At 44.1% G+C, this 15761-nt stretch overlaps 1 protein-coding gene across 1 annotated transcript in view; it reads left to right on the top strand.

The window, feature by feature from the left end:
- Positions 1 to 15761, top strand: part of LOC132910274 (B-cell receptor CD22) — a 342114-nt gene that overhangs the window by 164035 nt on the left and 162318 nt on the right. The window contains exons 4-5 of the mRNA XM_060965833.1: positions 8039 to 8372; positions 9115 to 9350. Coding sequence (XP_060821816.1) covers positions 8039 to 8372; positions 9115 to 9350 — 570 coding nt within the window. The remainder of the gene's footprint in view (positions 1 to 8038; positions 8373 to 9114; positions 9351 to 15761) is intronic.

Below are 15761 nucleotides of genomic sequence, written 5' to 3'. Positions count from 1 at the left end.
AAAATCCAAAATTATCAACAAACTCGACTCGATAGAGACACACGAGTAATCGTAAATTCGATTGGCGTTCGGTAAGAGGAGACAAGTCGACGGACATGCCATGTACACAAAGACAATTAGCGGCAGGCATTGTACGACGAAAAGGTGAAATTGAAATCGATTCGACATGAAATAAAATTAAAACTTACGCGGTCGGTTATACGAAGCTTGGTTTTCCTGCTTCTAGATTATTTCAATGAATAAACGGAAATTCATCCATTGAAATTGTTTGGCCATTGTGGAAACGTTTAAAGGATGTTGAAGAAAGCGAGCAGAGTCACAAAGGTATGTTTCCCCGCGTCGCGTATTCTTTCATCTAAGATAATAGTTTCCTTTGTATAAATTTAATCTTCGATCGATCGTTATACGCCGTAGTAGAGTAGACTGGAGAAAGGAATAAACCACCCTTCGTTCCATCGTGAAAAATAAATTTACGTATCGTTTCGTTACGATTCTTTCGTACGCAAAGCTAATTGGCGAAATCAGATACCGACAAATTAATATCGGGATCCGTGCATACAATTATACTATATGAACAAATTATATCTGTATATCCGTGTTCAATGAGTTATCCAACGACGTTCGTAATTAGGGATTAATTCGGTTCTCGCATTCGTGGATTATAAACAGTACAACGTATCCCCTTGTATTTTCCCTGCCGCCGAGATTAATCTGTTTCCCGATGGAAAACAGGACAAGAGAGCTGAAAGAATATTTCGTATAATCCAGCAGGAGGTTGGGGGTGCTGCCGGGGTCGAAATCTCGTGTGTTGTTCTTGCCGCGTCGGTATTTGCTCGTCGATTCGAGTTAACGAGAGCGTCGTAGTGATTGGAATTACCGGGCAAGGACCGGAACGAATACCGGTCCGTAACTGTTTCCGTAGCAGAGGGTATTACAGAGGGCTTAGTACAGGATGACACCGAGGATCGGAGTAAAGGGTGAAGAGAGATTAGAGGATCGGAACGAGAGGAGAACTAGGGGGAGGGGGATTGTAGAGATAGAAGGAGGTGTGGCCTGGGCGAGAATCACTCCGGTTGCCATCAAAGACGTTCGTGCTGTGAATTCCGCCAAAGATAAATTCCCTCGCCGATATATATCCATACCGTTGAATTCTTTCTTTTCTACTTCTACCATTTTTCTCCTTCTTCCGTCTCTCTCTCTCTCTCTCTTCTTCTTCTTTCTGGTTTCACCATTTTGCCTCTTTTCTCTTTCGCCTTGTATCTCTTATTGCTCCGTTAGACGTGCTCCAGAGACGCGGTCTATGATCTTTACAGTTTCATGTACACAAAGCTGACGTTGCATCGTTTATACCTTCTTCTTTTTTTCTTCTCTTACTTCGCTTGCTACTTTCTTGTGACCACTCGTTCCTACCTCGCTTCTCCCTTCGACCATTCGTGAGCGCTCGAAATTTTCGGCAACGTTTTCTCATATTTTCCAAACTACCGACAGTCGGTTTACTGGAAAGCGTTTGAACAGATTCGTAAATACGTGCGGATACACCGGTGTAATAGCATCCGAGGAACACAACAGAAAATATTTGCCAAGAGTTACGAACGTTGTTGTTGCAACGTGCTATTTGATATTCGCCCTGTGCACGCTCCATGACATTTTTTCACGCGCGGTTGCCGTGACCAAAAACACGCTAGTTCGTCACGATCGATTCCTTTCTGGTCAACTACATCGTTCAAAAAGATTATTATACGGATCTGTTCGTTTTGTTTGGCCAAGGTGAGATTTTAAAAGGCTCAACGTATTTTCGGCGAAGCGTCAAAACACCTTCGACAAATACGTCCGTCAGTTTTATCGGACGACGATGCTCTCTATCATTTTGACAGTTCGTTGGTGGAAAATGAATTTGTTTCCAAAGATACACAAACACCGAGACCTGGTTTTAATATCTCTCCTCGATTTACCCTCGTAGGTGATTGATTACTTTCGTAGCCTTCCTACCTAGTCTCTCCGTCATTCGATATCCATTAGAAAACAAAGAGTTGGAAAGCTTTTATACCGTCGGTGCAATTTAAATCCATATCTTTCAGCAAACCAGACAAAACGCAGCGATAAATACCGGTCGCGCTCAATTATACCATTTCTGTCGGAGTCAAGTACTCGACGAAACAGACACAATGCACCCATTAAAACCATTGTACCCTACAGCTGTGCACTTCCGACGTTCCGCGGAACTGGCGCAACAAATTCACCCCTTCGGATAACAGTATCCTCCGACGATTTTCTTTACGGCACCATTAAGCCTGGAAATAAGTAGCGATTAATAGCGCGACGAAGCGAAATCCTATAGCCGGCGGATGGTCGGGGGTTGGAGAGTTCGCCGTGCAAGGGGATGGTAGGAAGAACTTCCAGCCAACTTTCCACGGTATCACATGCGTTTTGCGAGACTAAGTTTCCTCCGTACCGCTGCGCGCCCCGTTCCCTCCGCTCCGCTGCTTCGTGCAACGTTCGACAAATCTAGTATTTCGGGGGGGATTAAAGACGAAGCCGAGTTTCCCCGATTCCTCTTCGCAAATTACCGGAATTCCCCGGGCGAATTCGCATATTTCACGTTTGATGCGCCGCGAACAAAGGGAATCAGGACGCGGAGTTTGGATTCTCTTTAACGTACGTAAAAGAGAGAAAGATGCAAGAGGAGAAGAGAGAAAGAGGAGAGGAAATGAAGGAGAGGCGAGAAGAGAGACACCGAGTCGCTCGCGTTCGTGTCCTCCAAGATGTCAAGCAAAGTAGCGACACAGCAGAGTTTCGCGAGCGAAGGAAAAGGAGTTTATCCAGTGACACGAGGTGACAAATCCTCTTAACCGTTTTACAACCTCGTATTGTCGCGACTCGCATGCATACATGCAAACGCGCCGACATAAGCACGTCACGTGGCGTCGTGTCTCTCCGTTTGTTCTTTCGCGTTTCACGCCCGCGTCGCGCTAGCGTCACCCCTTTTCTTACTTGTGTTCGCCAAGGTCGGTGTCGCTTATCGCGGTTGCTTGCGAGCAACGAGCAACGAAGAGACACGCGCAGAAATAGGTCGTTTCGTCGGTGGTTATCCTTCGTCTTTGCGATTTCATAGGGCGCCGAGGACTCGCTTGCTTGTCGCAAGCAGCCACGGTTGTTTCAACCGGAGTTCTTGAGGATTTTACGAGGTTGTAAACGTCGGAGGATGTCGCACGCCACGGAATATCGACTGTCGAGCGTTTGAGGTGCGACTTAATACGTTTGAGAACATTTTCTGAAGAGATTTAACCTTTTAATAAGGTTCGGGAATAAGTATGTCAATAATTTGACACTGGACACAGCGAAGGATGAACATTTTACGTAGAGTAACAAAAAAATAAACGCAAAAACCGAAAATCCACGACACATATTAGACCATGGCTACGTCGTACCGACGCGTATCGGTACTTTTGCCTAAACACGCTATACTCAATTCATTGTTTATTGTGAATCTCAAAAATGTACAAAAAATCAAATATTGGCTAAATAAACTATTTAAAAAAAAAAAAAAACATTTTACGTAGAGTAGATACTCGCGACAAAGATTCTACGATCGGCAGAAATATGGCGTATGACCTTTTATTCGTGAAAATGGGGCAACGTGAGGTGTCTCTCGGTACTTCAATTTTAGCACGGTAGGTCGCAAGATTAATTAGGTAATTAGTCCATGTTATTTCACGTCAACATACAAGGTCCGTACGATGCGCAGTGTCTGCGTGAAGGTGCTAAATGCATGACTTATTGCGCGACAAACGTAGAACGCAACCTGCATCTGGTAACTTGTTTGGTAACTTACGTCCAATGTATCTCTGTGAGACGTCGAAACGATCGAACTGCACGACACATGAATTTATAATTCATACTGTTAGAAATATAGCGAGACGAAATTCTCTGTAATTTAATTTCATATGTTTCAGCGAGTCGGTTTTTACTAGGCTCTGCTTACGCAGTTAGCAGTATCAAGTTTCTCAACCTCGAATATTAAACTTGTCTAACGACGAAAGGATAATATTAAGCGATAGAAAATTTAATATTCCAGGATTTAATTAATCAGCGTGTAAATTACAAGGGAAATATAATACATTCCGTATCCACTACGCGTCCATACGAATTTACGCTTTAGTTTTTAAACGTCCAGTTCATTTTTGCTGAAGCGTTTCCCACGTATTCGGTTACGTGCTGTGTGTATATGTTAGCGTAACTAGGTTGTAACACGGGTTGATTAATGAAAGATTCGAGTCGAACGGACGCGAGGTTTATCGATGCCGCGTGCCACGACCCAGAATTTATCTCGGTCCTTGGTTTCCAAGCACGGAGAATTTGTCATCGTAGGAAATTACCACGACCCAAAAATCATCGTCGATCATGCCGAAAAGATATTCAATGTTATCGATCTCCATGATTCGCAATTTATTCGGCGATCGGTTATCACGACCCGAAATTTACCGATGCTCCGGAGGGTTTTACCAAACGGCGAAATTTATCGGCATCGATTTTTACGACCCAGAATTTATCGGTGCCGATTTCCACGACCCGGAATTTATTGGTGTTGATTTTCAAAGGATGAGCGAATTTATCGGCATCCAGTGGAAATTCAATCGATATTTATCGATATCGCTTTTCTCGACACGCGGAACTCGCGCGAAACGCGGAAACCTCATATCCTTGCGATTTATCGATAACACTTTCTTCAACGCGCAACGCATTGATATCGATCTTTACGATTACGCGTTTGTCATCTTTTTGTTCCGCCGCTTCTGAAATTTACCATTATCGATCTGCATAACAAAGAGGACTGCCTTTTCGAAGAACGATTCTTTCTATTTCAAAGTTTTCGAATATCGATGTATCCCGATATTGTGTTGTTTCCGACGGCCAACGATTCATCTAATTCCGATTTCCACGATACAGAAATTATTGACTTTCGTTGCAGTGAAATTCCGAGAAACTCGACGCTGAATTTCCCAGATTATATTATATCGCTGTGTTATATTATAGCGGCATCGTAGGAGCGAATTCTCGGCGCAGCATAAATTTCATCCACTCGTTGTGTTTATGATTACATAATTGATCTATGCGATCTATATAATTTCTATATTCAAACTTGACGTTCGACATCAGAGGCATATTATCAACTAACGCTACAATTGGCTGATTATCTTGTCAACGGTGTATCGGTGACCAAACAGAACCATCCAGGCGACAATAACGCATTATTGTAACGAAGACAAGCGTGTTCGTGTGAGGTTCCTTAGTTTCATAAAATCCGATCGGCATCGATAGCCCCTTCGTGTCGCGGACGCATTCGAACGACAGCGAGTGCTTTCACTTTCTGTCAGGCTGATGCGTTCAGATACAGATCGCGGTCTGTTGACATCCATTGATCATGACATGAATAATGAATGGATACACAGTCTGAATAATGCATGCATCAACGCTCAACAACATCCACTCGGTGTCGGTGTATTATAACCGGTCGCCAATATACCCGGAAACGTTAACGAACGCATCGACGAATCGTTTGCTCTTACCGGGTTCGTCTTCTTCTCATCCCCCGTCTTTTCTTCAATTTATGCCATTTTTCGTATGCCTCGGAGTCAAATTTATTTATTATTGTTAAGGTTATTCGATGCATGTGGAATTAAAGCAACGCGTGGGTAAATTGTAAGGTATTGTACGTATATATATATATATATATATATATATATATATATATATATATATATATATATATATTGACAAACAGTCTTTATTCTATCAGCCTGTAAATCTGTCACCTATTGCGGGAAGTTATGGGAAAACCTGATTTGGTCACGTACGACGTTGCCTGCTAGGAACTCTCTCTCTAGGGCGGCTAGCATCCTTTTCTAACCGCCAACATAGAAATTGACCAATTAACAGCAGCGTCTATTTCCCTCACCCTCCGAGTGGAGGCTTTCTTTGACGATCCGATGATCTCGTGCCCTTAGGCACACCCCATCATAGTTTTTCCTCTGCAGCGTCGTCGCGACGGAAAGTCATTCTTTTCTGGCAATCTGATTAGCTAAGAGTCAATCAAGCGTTCCTAGTATCACGAGTAGTAAGTCGAGTCCGACTTAGACTTTGAAGCAAAGTATATTCGTTATCCCGTGGACCGTGGATTCGCTATATCGAACCTAGGGCCATTGTCATTAGCGTCCAGTTACCGCGTCCGATCGTCAATCTTGTATCAGCCATACTTATGTAATAAATATCTGTGCGACAACCATGAACAACACTGGTGAAGATTCATTATACGCCCCTAACGCCAACCCGACATATATATTGTGAATATTAAAGTACAAAGTGTGGAATACAATGTAAGCTGGTCCAGATCCGCGCGCTAGCAATGTTACCCTGAGACTAAAGGACCCTGAAACCAACGTCGCACGTGTCGCGTAAAAATTAAGGTAAAACAAGAAACTTGTCAATTTCCGAACAGGAGATCGAGTTCTTTATTTTTTCCTCAATTTGTACAGTATTATTTTCGGTTCGCGATGATACAATTTTGGTACTTGAGTTAGTTAAGAATTTTTTTTTAGAATCGCTGGATGATTTTGAAGGGAGTATTTATATTCTTTTATTCGTTGGAGTGGGAGAAGTCTTTGGTCGTACTTATCGTGTATTTCGGAGAAGGGCTAGAGTGACCGAATGCCACCCAGGCGGCTGAGAACGGATGCTGACCGGACGGTCACACGTTATAAGGCGCTCGGAATTTTGATTTATCATATAGCTGCTTGAATTTCACCTGTGACACACGTGTACCGCTTATGGTCTGTCATCGACGCATTCTTTTGTCTATCGATGGCCTCAGCGCTTGAGAAAACCGAAGACCAGATGTAGAGTTTTCCTAGAAGCGCCGATCACTTCAACAATTATATTCGCTGAATTATTCGTTTTGCTTGTTACGTACAATCGGATTTGAAGAATATCTCTTAGTTCATTTGGTCCGGTTTCGAGCAATCGAAGCGTCGATGAAGTTCGACGACTAGGAATTTAAATCTGTCGAGGTTATTAGGAGTATGAACAAAGAAACGCTACAAATAGGAATATAATTTGAGCTGGTGCAGATCCGCACGTTAACAGCGTTACCCTCTGACTGAAAGCCCCGAAGCCATATCGTCGTCTGTCTACCATTTATGGTCTGCCTTCGTCTCAATCTTTTATCTATACGCTGTCGACGGCTTCGGTGATTGAGAAAACTAAAAAGACCAGACGTAGAGCTTTCTTAGAAGCGGTGACCGCTTCGACAAAATCGAACAAGCGTGTACGTGTGATAATGATTTTGCAAAAAGCGATAGAACGACAGAGACGTTTCGCGTTTCGCCTCTGTCATCGTTCGGCGAGTAATAAACATTAGCTTGTTCCGTAATATAGGAGGTCGTGAGGAGAGTATGAGTAGAGACACGGGTCGACAAGGTACCTCAGTTACGCTAGATAGTTATAGCTATTTGCGGTCCATCGAAGACATAATTAGTTTTCCTCGGTAGCCTTGGTCGACCGAAGCTGATAGACAGTTTTCGGGAGAATCGACCGACCGATGGAAACACCATTTAGTTAAGAAGCGCCTTCGTTCGCGTGGAACGCTATTTATTTTACGGCTCTGTCGAGTTTCGCGATTGCGTTAGGACCGCCAAGTATGAAATTCGATGGAATAAAGTACATCGACCATCGAGCTTCCTAAAAATCTCGTATTTCAAACTTAAAATCAATGCGTACGAACATAGAGAAACTAAAATTCTAGTAAAATAGCGTAGTAATAAAATATTTTATTTGAAATTTACCATCTAGAATTCTCGTTCGCGAGCGATGCTAAAAAAATTGTTAACTCGAATTTGCGAAATTTCCGACGAACAAAGTAATTTTATTTTCGTATGTATTTTCCAGTTGTTCGAGTCAAAGGTAAACTCGTTGTGCGTAAATTCGAATTATTCGCCGAGACAACGGAACAGCGAGATGACGATACTATCCTTTGTCGTTACAGGGTCGGTGAACGAGGCCGGTGTTTTCACCCTTCGTGGAAGGCAGGAGGGAGGACGGCGTGCTAGAAGAACCACGACGAGCACCACCAGTACAACGGCGTCCAGCTCGACGTTGATTTCTCTGTCGGACGAGGTGGCGCAGCCCGCGGCCCTTTTAGCCCCCGAAGAGGACTTATGGTCTACCAGTTCTTCCGCTACGACCGATGTTCCAGTCTCCTTAGATACAGCTGCCGCTCCGTCAAAGCCACCCTTGGAACTGGTGGTGAAACCTCACAGCAAGGTCATATTGCCATGCGAGCTAGAAAATTACTCGAGGCTGCTATTGCCCGGGGTCAGGTAATTTAACCTTCTTCATCGACGAATGAAACGCGCACGAGCGACTATCACGAGATTCGTCCTTTTTCTCTGTTACGTACCTCCGTCTAAAGATAAATTTATATCGTAGAAAATGTGGCTTGGTTTATTCGCTTCTTTCCCCGAGAAGGATTTCTTTCTCCTCGTTCAAGAGAAAGTGATTTATTTGGCGCGAAAATAGCTGGTTTAGTCGGATGGATAGTGTGTTCATTTGAAATTTATCGCGTTCGCGTTTGAAAAAGAAGCTGTTTAAACTAGGGATCGCTGTTTAGCAAACTAAAGTTCGATAATTAAAATTCCATTTTAAAAAAGATATTGTTAGAGGACGAGCACGGCTTTGCTAGAACGACTTTCTTGAAAAATGGCTGTTCGAAACGTAGAAATAATTCTAGCGCAGACGTATCTAGCACGGTTATTAATCAGATAGATGACGTTCTGTCAGTTTTGATCGATAAGTTCGAAATATGTCGGAAAGACCAATATTTCCTAAAAAAAAAAAACAACGTTCGATTCGCGTGTCTTAAAAGTAACTGGGGACACAACGAAACAGATTCGTCGTAATTGCTGACACAGTTCTGCACGCGTAGCTGTTTCCCCGCAAATGGGAAGATTCGATTTAAAGTAGCGAGAGCAAGTAGTCGAAGTCGATATCGTCCCAGCAACGAATTCGCACGGTATTGTCGTTCCGAATTAATTCTCTAATTGGTACGAATTGTCTTGTTAGGAGCTACAGAATACGACCAGCGAGATGGCTGCACGAGGGAAGTCCGGTAGATATGATTACAATCAACACGAGAACGGAGATGAGTGGAACTGGACATAGATATATCGGTGACTCTATCACGGAGGCGTTGCATATAGACAACGTTAGATTAGAAGACGACGGTATATGGGGTTGCACGCTGGAGGACGATCAGGGGAAGATACTTTCCGGCAGACCTGTGAAGCTCGTCGTCCTCGGTAAGTTACGATTATGAATATTGAACACGATAGTTATATCTAGTTAATAGTATTAGCAAATATTGACGAAACGGTACTGCCGTATAACGAGCGAGTAGCTAGAAATTAATTATCGAGGATTAAGGTCAATGCTGTTTGTCGATTCTCTTTATTAGGAAATTTTTATATTCGGGCATCGTGCTTCTCCTGCTATACGAGAAAAATTATTTCCAACGGTCGTAACGAGCTTTCACCGAGTTATCAAGATTATTACAATTAAAAGAGAACGACAGAAAGTAATAAAAAAATAAGAAAATCCCGAGGGAGAAAGGAAAAAAGGTCGACAGAAATATCGATCGAACTCGGAAACAGACAGAGAACGATATCGCGTATCGAGCAAAAGCTTTTTGACGAGTTACAACGTATCAAAAATCATTTTACCGATTCGTCGTCCGTAACCGACTCCAGAGAAAGCTGATTACCAGATCTCCTTTCAAAAAACCACCATTCCCGTGTCAAATTATTTCTTAGTCTCTACAAAATGCTATTCCGAGTCCCAGAAATGTAAAGATTTTATGCATATTAAATCAAGTCGCTTGGACCACGGTGGCATCCTCGCGCCGCATGAATATGCATCTGTCGTAAACGTTCACTCCCCTTCTTTCTCTTCCTCTCGCTCCTGGTATTCTTTTTAATTTGCTCTTTTTTCTGGTTGACGGACGCATCGGTCGCGCTCGTCTCCGCGGCAAAACGTACATACACGCGACGAAACAATGGTATGCACAGGGCGAAACAATCGTTGCAAGCGGCGTCGGCGACTGCCGCGCGACACGCTTCAACCCTCTACGTCGACCCGCTCGAATCACGTTTCAAATGAACCAGCCGCCACGCGGCCGTCTACGCCACCCTCCTGCGGACCACTTTTGTTTTTAATATCTCGCCCGTTGCTCGCGCGAAGTACAGCCCTTCCTTTATTTCCAGCTAGCCGCTAGACGCGTCCTGGCCAACCCCGGAGCTGCTCTTTTCAGTCTGACCGTCGCGCTTCTCGCCTCGTTTATTTGTCATCTGCGCAACCCCTCGCGGCGATGTTTAATTTCGCGCGCTAGTCTGCTTGAGTTTCGAACCAGCCGACTTGTCAACGATTTCCTAGCAAGACTTTACGCAACGTACCGGGGTTGATGGCTTATTAGACAACTTGAGCTCTTTTACTGCGCTCGAACAATTTTTCTCATAATTTATGGAAAATTTTTGTGCCATTTAGTCGCTTTAGAAATCTGGATCTGGTAGTCGTGGTGCATGGAAAGATTGGCAATTTTCCTACTAAAATAATTAACTGAATACTGAATTATGGCGAATGATGGATCAACGTTTGCACGATGAATACGTACAGGAACCAATTCCCAAGTGTATAGAAACACGAATCTTAACTTACCAAAGAATAGCAAACGTGGGATATGTGTAACATCAAAAGATTACGAAGTCGATAGATGAGTCGATAGAAATAAATTAGACACACAGATTTCATGGGAAGAAATTACGTACCATCGTTAAAAACGATTAAACGTTTCAATTTCTCCATTACCCTTAACAAAGCTGATGCAATCGTTAAAAAACATTAAGATTGTATTCGAAGGGCAATTTTCGAATATCGCAAGCTAGCAAACAAGCCTCGAACAAAACATATCGAAATAGAAGCATGTAGCGTTCGATGAAAAGACGACCGATAATAATGATTGTAACGCGTTCGTCGAGTCATAATCATCGATTTGATCGGTGTTTGTGAAATTCCAGCGACTCATCCTAGCCCGGGGATGAAAGGAGGAGAAGAGATTGGAAGACGTTGGTTGGAAATGGTAACGTCGTTCTGCGTTTGATGGGGATAGATTTGCTTAGCGCCCTCGGGGTTGCCGTAAGCGAATTCGCGGCGAAGAAAAAGTTAAGAATAATGCACGTTTTATGCGGCTGCTCCGTCGAATTCTCTGTATTCGAGTCGACCAATAGACAGGAGAAACGTCGCGGCGTTCCGCAAATCGAAATCCTCCTCTGCCCTTTATCGGTGATTTTCCACAACGAATTCGTTTAGCCGCGCTCGATAACACACTCTCTTTGTTTTTGCATTCTTCGCACCAGCGAAGTAGTCGAATCACGAGGAAACGAACGTCTAAGTTTCCCACCGAGAGAATCTTGCGTCTCGCTTTTTTTCGGCACGACCCCTCGATCCCTCCTTTAGTTTCTCCACGCTCGTTGGACACCTGTGCTCGCTTCTCTACCACCGACGTTAGATTTTTCGACATTTTTCCCCTGCTGTTCGAGCCGAAATTCAATTTGCCGGCTTGTTCTTCAGCCAGGACAGTCGAGGCGAGGGGGGGCACGCGTGTACTACGATTCTCGTGTTGCGGAGAACGTCTGATCGTGACAACAGGCAGACCATTGCCGCTTAACGGTACTTGTTCCAATCGCAATCGTTCCATCCCTTCGACTTTCCTTTTAACCTCGCCCTCGATCCGTCGTACTGTCTTTCTCCTCCTCGTCCCTCTTGCCGTCCCATCTCTTCTCGTTTCCTTCCGTTCCATCCAGCAACCTCGGTCCATAAGGCTGACGAGACTGGTATAAGGTACAGAGAGAAATCTTGTTGTCCGACACGAATGTGCAGGCATTCCACTGTCTGACCAATATCGGGGCTTTCTCCTTTATCAGAGCAGACCGAGCAGATACGGCCTCGCTCGGTCCGCTGCGCCTCGCCGGTCCAACTCCATCGTCGAAACCACGCTAACGAAATTCGTGGCATTCCGCTTTCGTTCCGCCTCCTACTCCTCCTACTCCTTCACCGCACTACGCCAACACTCGCGGCAATATCGTTTTTCTCTCTTCGTTTCCCTCTGTCCGGGTAACGTTCGACTTCCTAAGGTTTGCATGATAATGGCTCGATTCACGTGGACGTCAACGGAACCGCTCTTTATAAGTTTCACCTCTCCTTCCTCTTGCCGACCAACTCTTTTTCTCTTTTTTCTTCTTCCTTTTCTTCTTTATATTCTCTCCCGTTTGGAGAGTTTCTTTGTAGATTTTCGCGAGACGAGCCGACGACAATAAAACGCCGATGGAGTGGATGGTATTCCACGTACAAAGCTGGTATTATTTAAACTTTCGCAAAAGGATGTCGAGAAATCGGATCTGTGAGCCAGTTGCACGACTCGCTACCTAAGCCGCATGCCGACCGTATGAATTAGAAACTGCTTCTTTCACGGCGTACATCCTTCTTTATCTTCCAAGGAAATACGGTCTTGGTTTCCGGTATGTTGCGCCGGGTTATAAGTCGTGAAAGCAAACAGGAAATACTTGACCGTTCTCTGTCATTTGTTTATTCCCGTCTGTTTGTTCGATTTAACGATTTAGCGATTCGTTGCTAACGTCGATTTCATTGGATAATAAACATCGTTAAAGAAGAAGGCACGTTAATACAGAGAAATAATTAACAGCATAAGATAATCCTTCCTTCACCAAGATTAAGACACTTTTCGGTATTCTTCTTCCAATTCTTAATCATATCACCATCGAAGATCTTTTCATCCAGGCTACATCCTCATCATCGATAAAGAAAAGAGAGATGAGAGGGAAAAAAGAACCACGATCGCGTAAATGCCTATCGAACGAGAAAGAACGAAAATCTACTCGGTTCTGGGAATTAATTAAACGCGTACCGCGATGTAATTTGCTAATCTCGTTATGCCACGTTCTTTGTCTCGCCGTTTAGAACTTTATTAGCGGCAGTGGCTAAATAGTTGGCCCTTTCGTCGGGGAATCTAATTAGGCAACGACCGGCACTGTCTCGAGGCCGTCGTCGACGAATTTCGAAAGATAAAAGTATTGTTTCGGCCGTAAACCGAGCAGAGGAGGGCTTCTTTTTCGTTCCGTCGCTTGTTCCCGGTGCGTTGGGACAAAAGCTAAAGTTTGCACGGTGGGACGGGCCGCGAGGGTTGCTTCATTGTTTCCACCGTTGTCACCGCTCGAAAGCGGAAGCCGCGGAAGCGCGACGGAGGAACGAGACCGGTGTCACCGAGACGTTTACACGGTGTATTTATAACAGACTGAAAAGTATAGCAGTCAGATACGGAGAACCAGTGTCGCGAATACCAGTCGCTCATTGTGTCGTTGCCGCGAATTTTCGGAAGCCTCGGACCTCGCCATTGTTCTCCGGTTAATCGCGCGCTGTTAGCGTGATTGCGCTTTTCCTTGCAGAGTAGACGGATTTGCGAGGTAACCAAGAGAGGTTTGTTCTTTTGTGTGCTCGTTACATTCGTAGCATCAGATATTAAACAGGCGATGGAACGAAAAGATTCTACTTTGTTCGTCAGTTAATTCTACATTCTCTTTCCAGCCAGAGACCACGGACTTCCCTTGTACCATTTTGCTTCCGCCACGGTGTTTGCTTTTATCTGACATTCGTCTTACGAAGAAATGTTATCAATCCTGGCAAATATCGACAACTTGGTACAAAGTTCGCAAACTATAGATTTCGTTGTACGACGGCCGACCGGTACGTGCTTGTTCTACCGAATGAATCGATTATCTTTGGGCGATCATGTTCGTGGCTGTACACGTGCAAAATCACCCTACCGTTTGTTCCCGTTTCTAACGTTTTTCCTACTATAATACATCGTGCATCGAGAGTAGCATCGCTAGCGGAATCTAAATCAACGATTCTTGTCGATTCAGACAGAAATAAATATGTAGACGTGAATTGTCAATTAAGGGATGAACATCGATGCTTGTACTGCCTGGCTTACCTTAATATATCGTCTTGTTCGCGGCGCCTTGCGCATACCTGTTCTGGGATCGTACACGCACTTAGACAATCGTCGTTCCGGACCAGTGGGACAAGGGCATTAATGCAGGTGGTGTAAATTAGCGCATCAAAGCCCAGTACTATACTACCACGTCGCCCAGTGATTATTGATGCGAGCCAACCATTGGCCACTAACTACCCATTGATTAGCTGAAGGTTTCCGCGTAATTAATGGAACATTCTCCAGCACCAATGGCCTCGCGATCGATCGCTTACAATTTCTGTCCTCGCCACGATTTTCCATATTTTACTTTTCTTCTCGTCCATGATAGCGTCAGTTCCAATAAAATATTTTCTATTCCGCTTTACGTCCTCGCGAATGACACGATCTGTGTATCAGAGACACGGATAGGCTTTTGAAGGCTTAAAGAGTGAAATTTTGTTTTTTCAATTACTCAAATTTTAAGCGACACATCTCGAGCACAACGATCAAAGGCAACGGAATAAAAATTCCAAGCTTCGAAAGCAATTTTTCCTCGCTTGATCTCAAAGTCTGCGAATTTCTATCGCGAAGCGGACGATATCGAACGATCTACGAACGTGTTCAAGATCTTTCCCGATCGGAAATGTTAAACGCAAAGCCAAAAACCGTCGATTACAAGTGATTTAAGTGCAAAATCGGGTTTGCAACGGCGAGGAGAAGCGAGGTTGGTGTTTCGCTTGGCCGGCGGCCGAAGTAATTTAATTTCATCGGCCGGTGATGACCGCAGGAGTCGCCAAACATCGAATACCCGTCGTATTTCCGGGCGGCGCTGTTTCGACGCGGTTAATCGCGGCTTCGACTATCGAAAATCGCGCGCGTACATTCGAAACGGGCGGTCGATCGATCGTTCTTGGTTATTAGCCGATAGATTCTGTTTGTACGGCCTCTGCTCGCGCTACGATCTGACAAAAAACTCTATTTGACTATCGCATTTGATCTCGAGTACGGTTACATCATCGCTTTACGACGAAGCGCCAGCACCCTCTGTTCGCTGGTAACTTGATTTCGCGTTTACCACTAGGGTTTCCAGTTTTGGGCGCTGACAGATCCTTTAGAAGCCTTGCGCCCAAGGCACGCACAGGTGCAACAGCACTAGGTAATAATTTTCCGCTTAATTTCACCACATCGATGTGCCGTTTCTCCAATCAGCGGCTATCGTGTTTATCAGGCCGTGCGATTCTGTCTGTTTCTCGCACGTTGTGCACTTTGAATCAATCATTCGGATTAAATCGATCATTTGATTTCTATGCATATCTCAACGATACGTCGTTATATAAATATAACGAGGTTATAAAAATTGTAAGGCAAAACTCGTTTATAGATCAAGGATCAACTTGAATCGGCGTAAACTCACCCACGTTCTATAGCTCTTACTTTACGCGCGATCGATGTAATTATTACCAGACGTTCAACTACGTCAGAGATTTATACCGGACACATCTATCGTCCGAGAAACTCTCACAACTTCAATTTCGCGATATTACGTTTAATAATCCAGTTACGAGTGTTAGTTAATATCGTGTCTAAAGAATAATACTTCCAGTCTTTTGCCAGAAAAAACACGGGACCCGTTACAAGACGTTGTAATCTCGTCCATCGCGAAAGA

Source organism: Bombus pascuorum, chromosome 9, assembly GCF_905332965.1.
Source record: "Bombus pascuorum chromosome 9, iyBomPasc1.1, whole genome shotgun sequence".
Classification (NCBI taxonomy): Eukaryota; Metazoa; Arthropoda; class Insecta; order Hymenoptera; family Apidae; genus Bombus; species Bombus pascuorum.
Note: the sequence above shows the minus strand (reverse complement) of the source record. Positions and strands in the feature narration are given on the sequence as shown.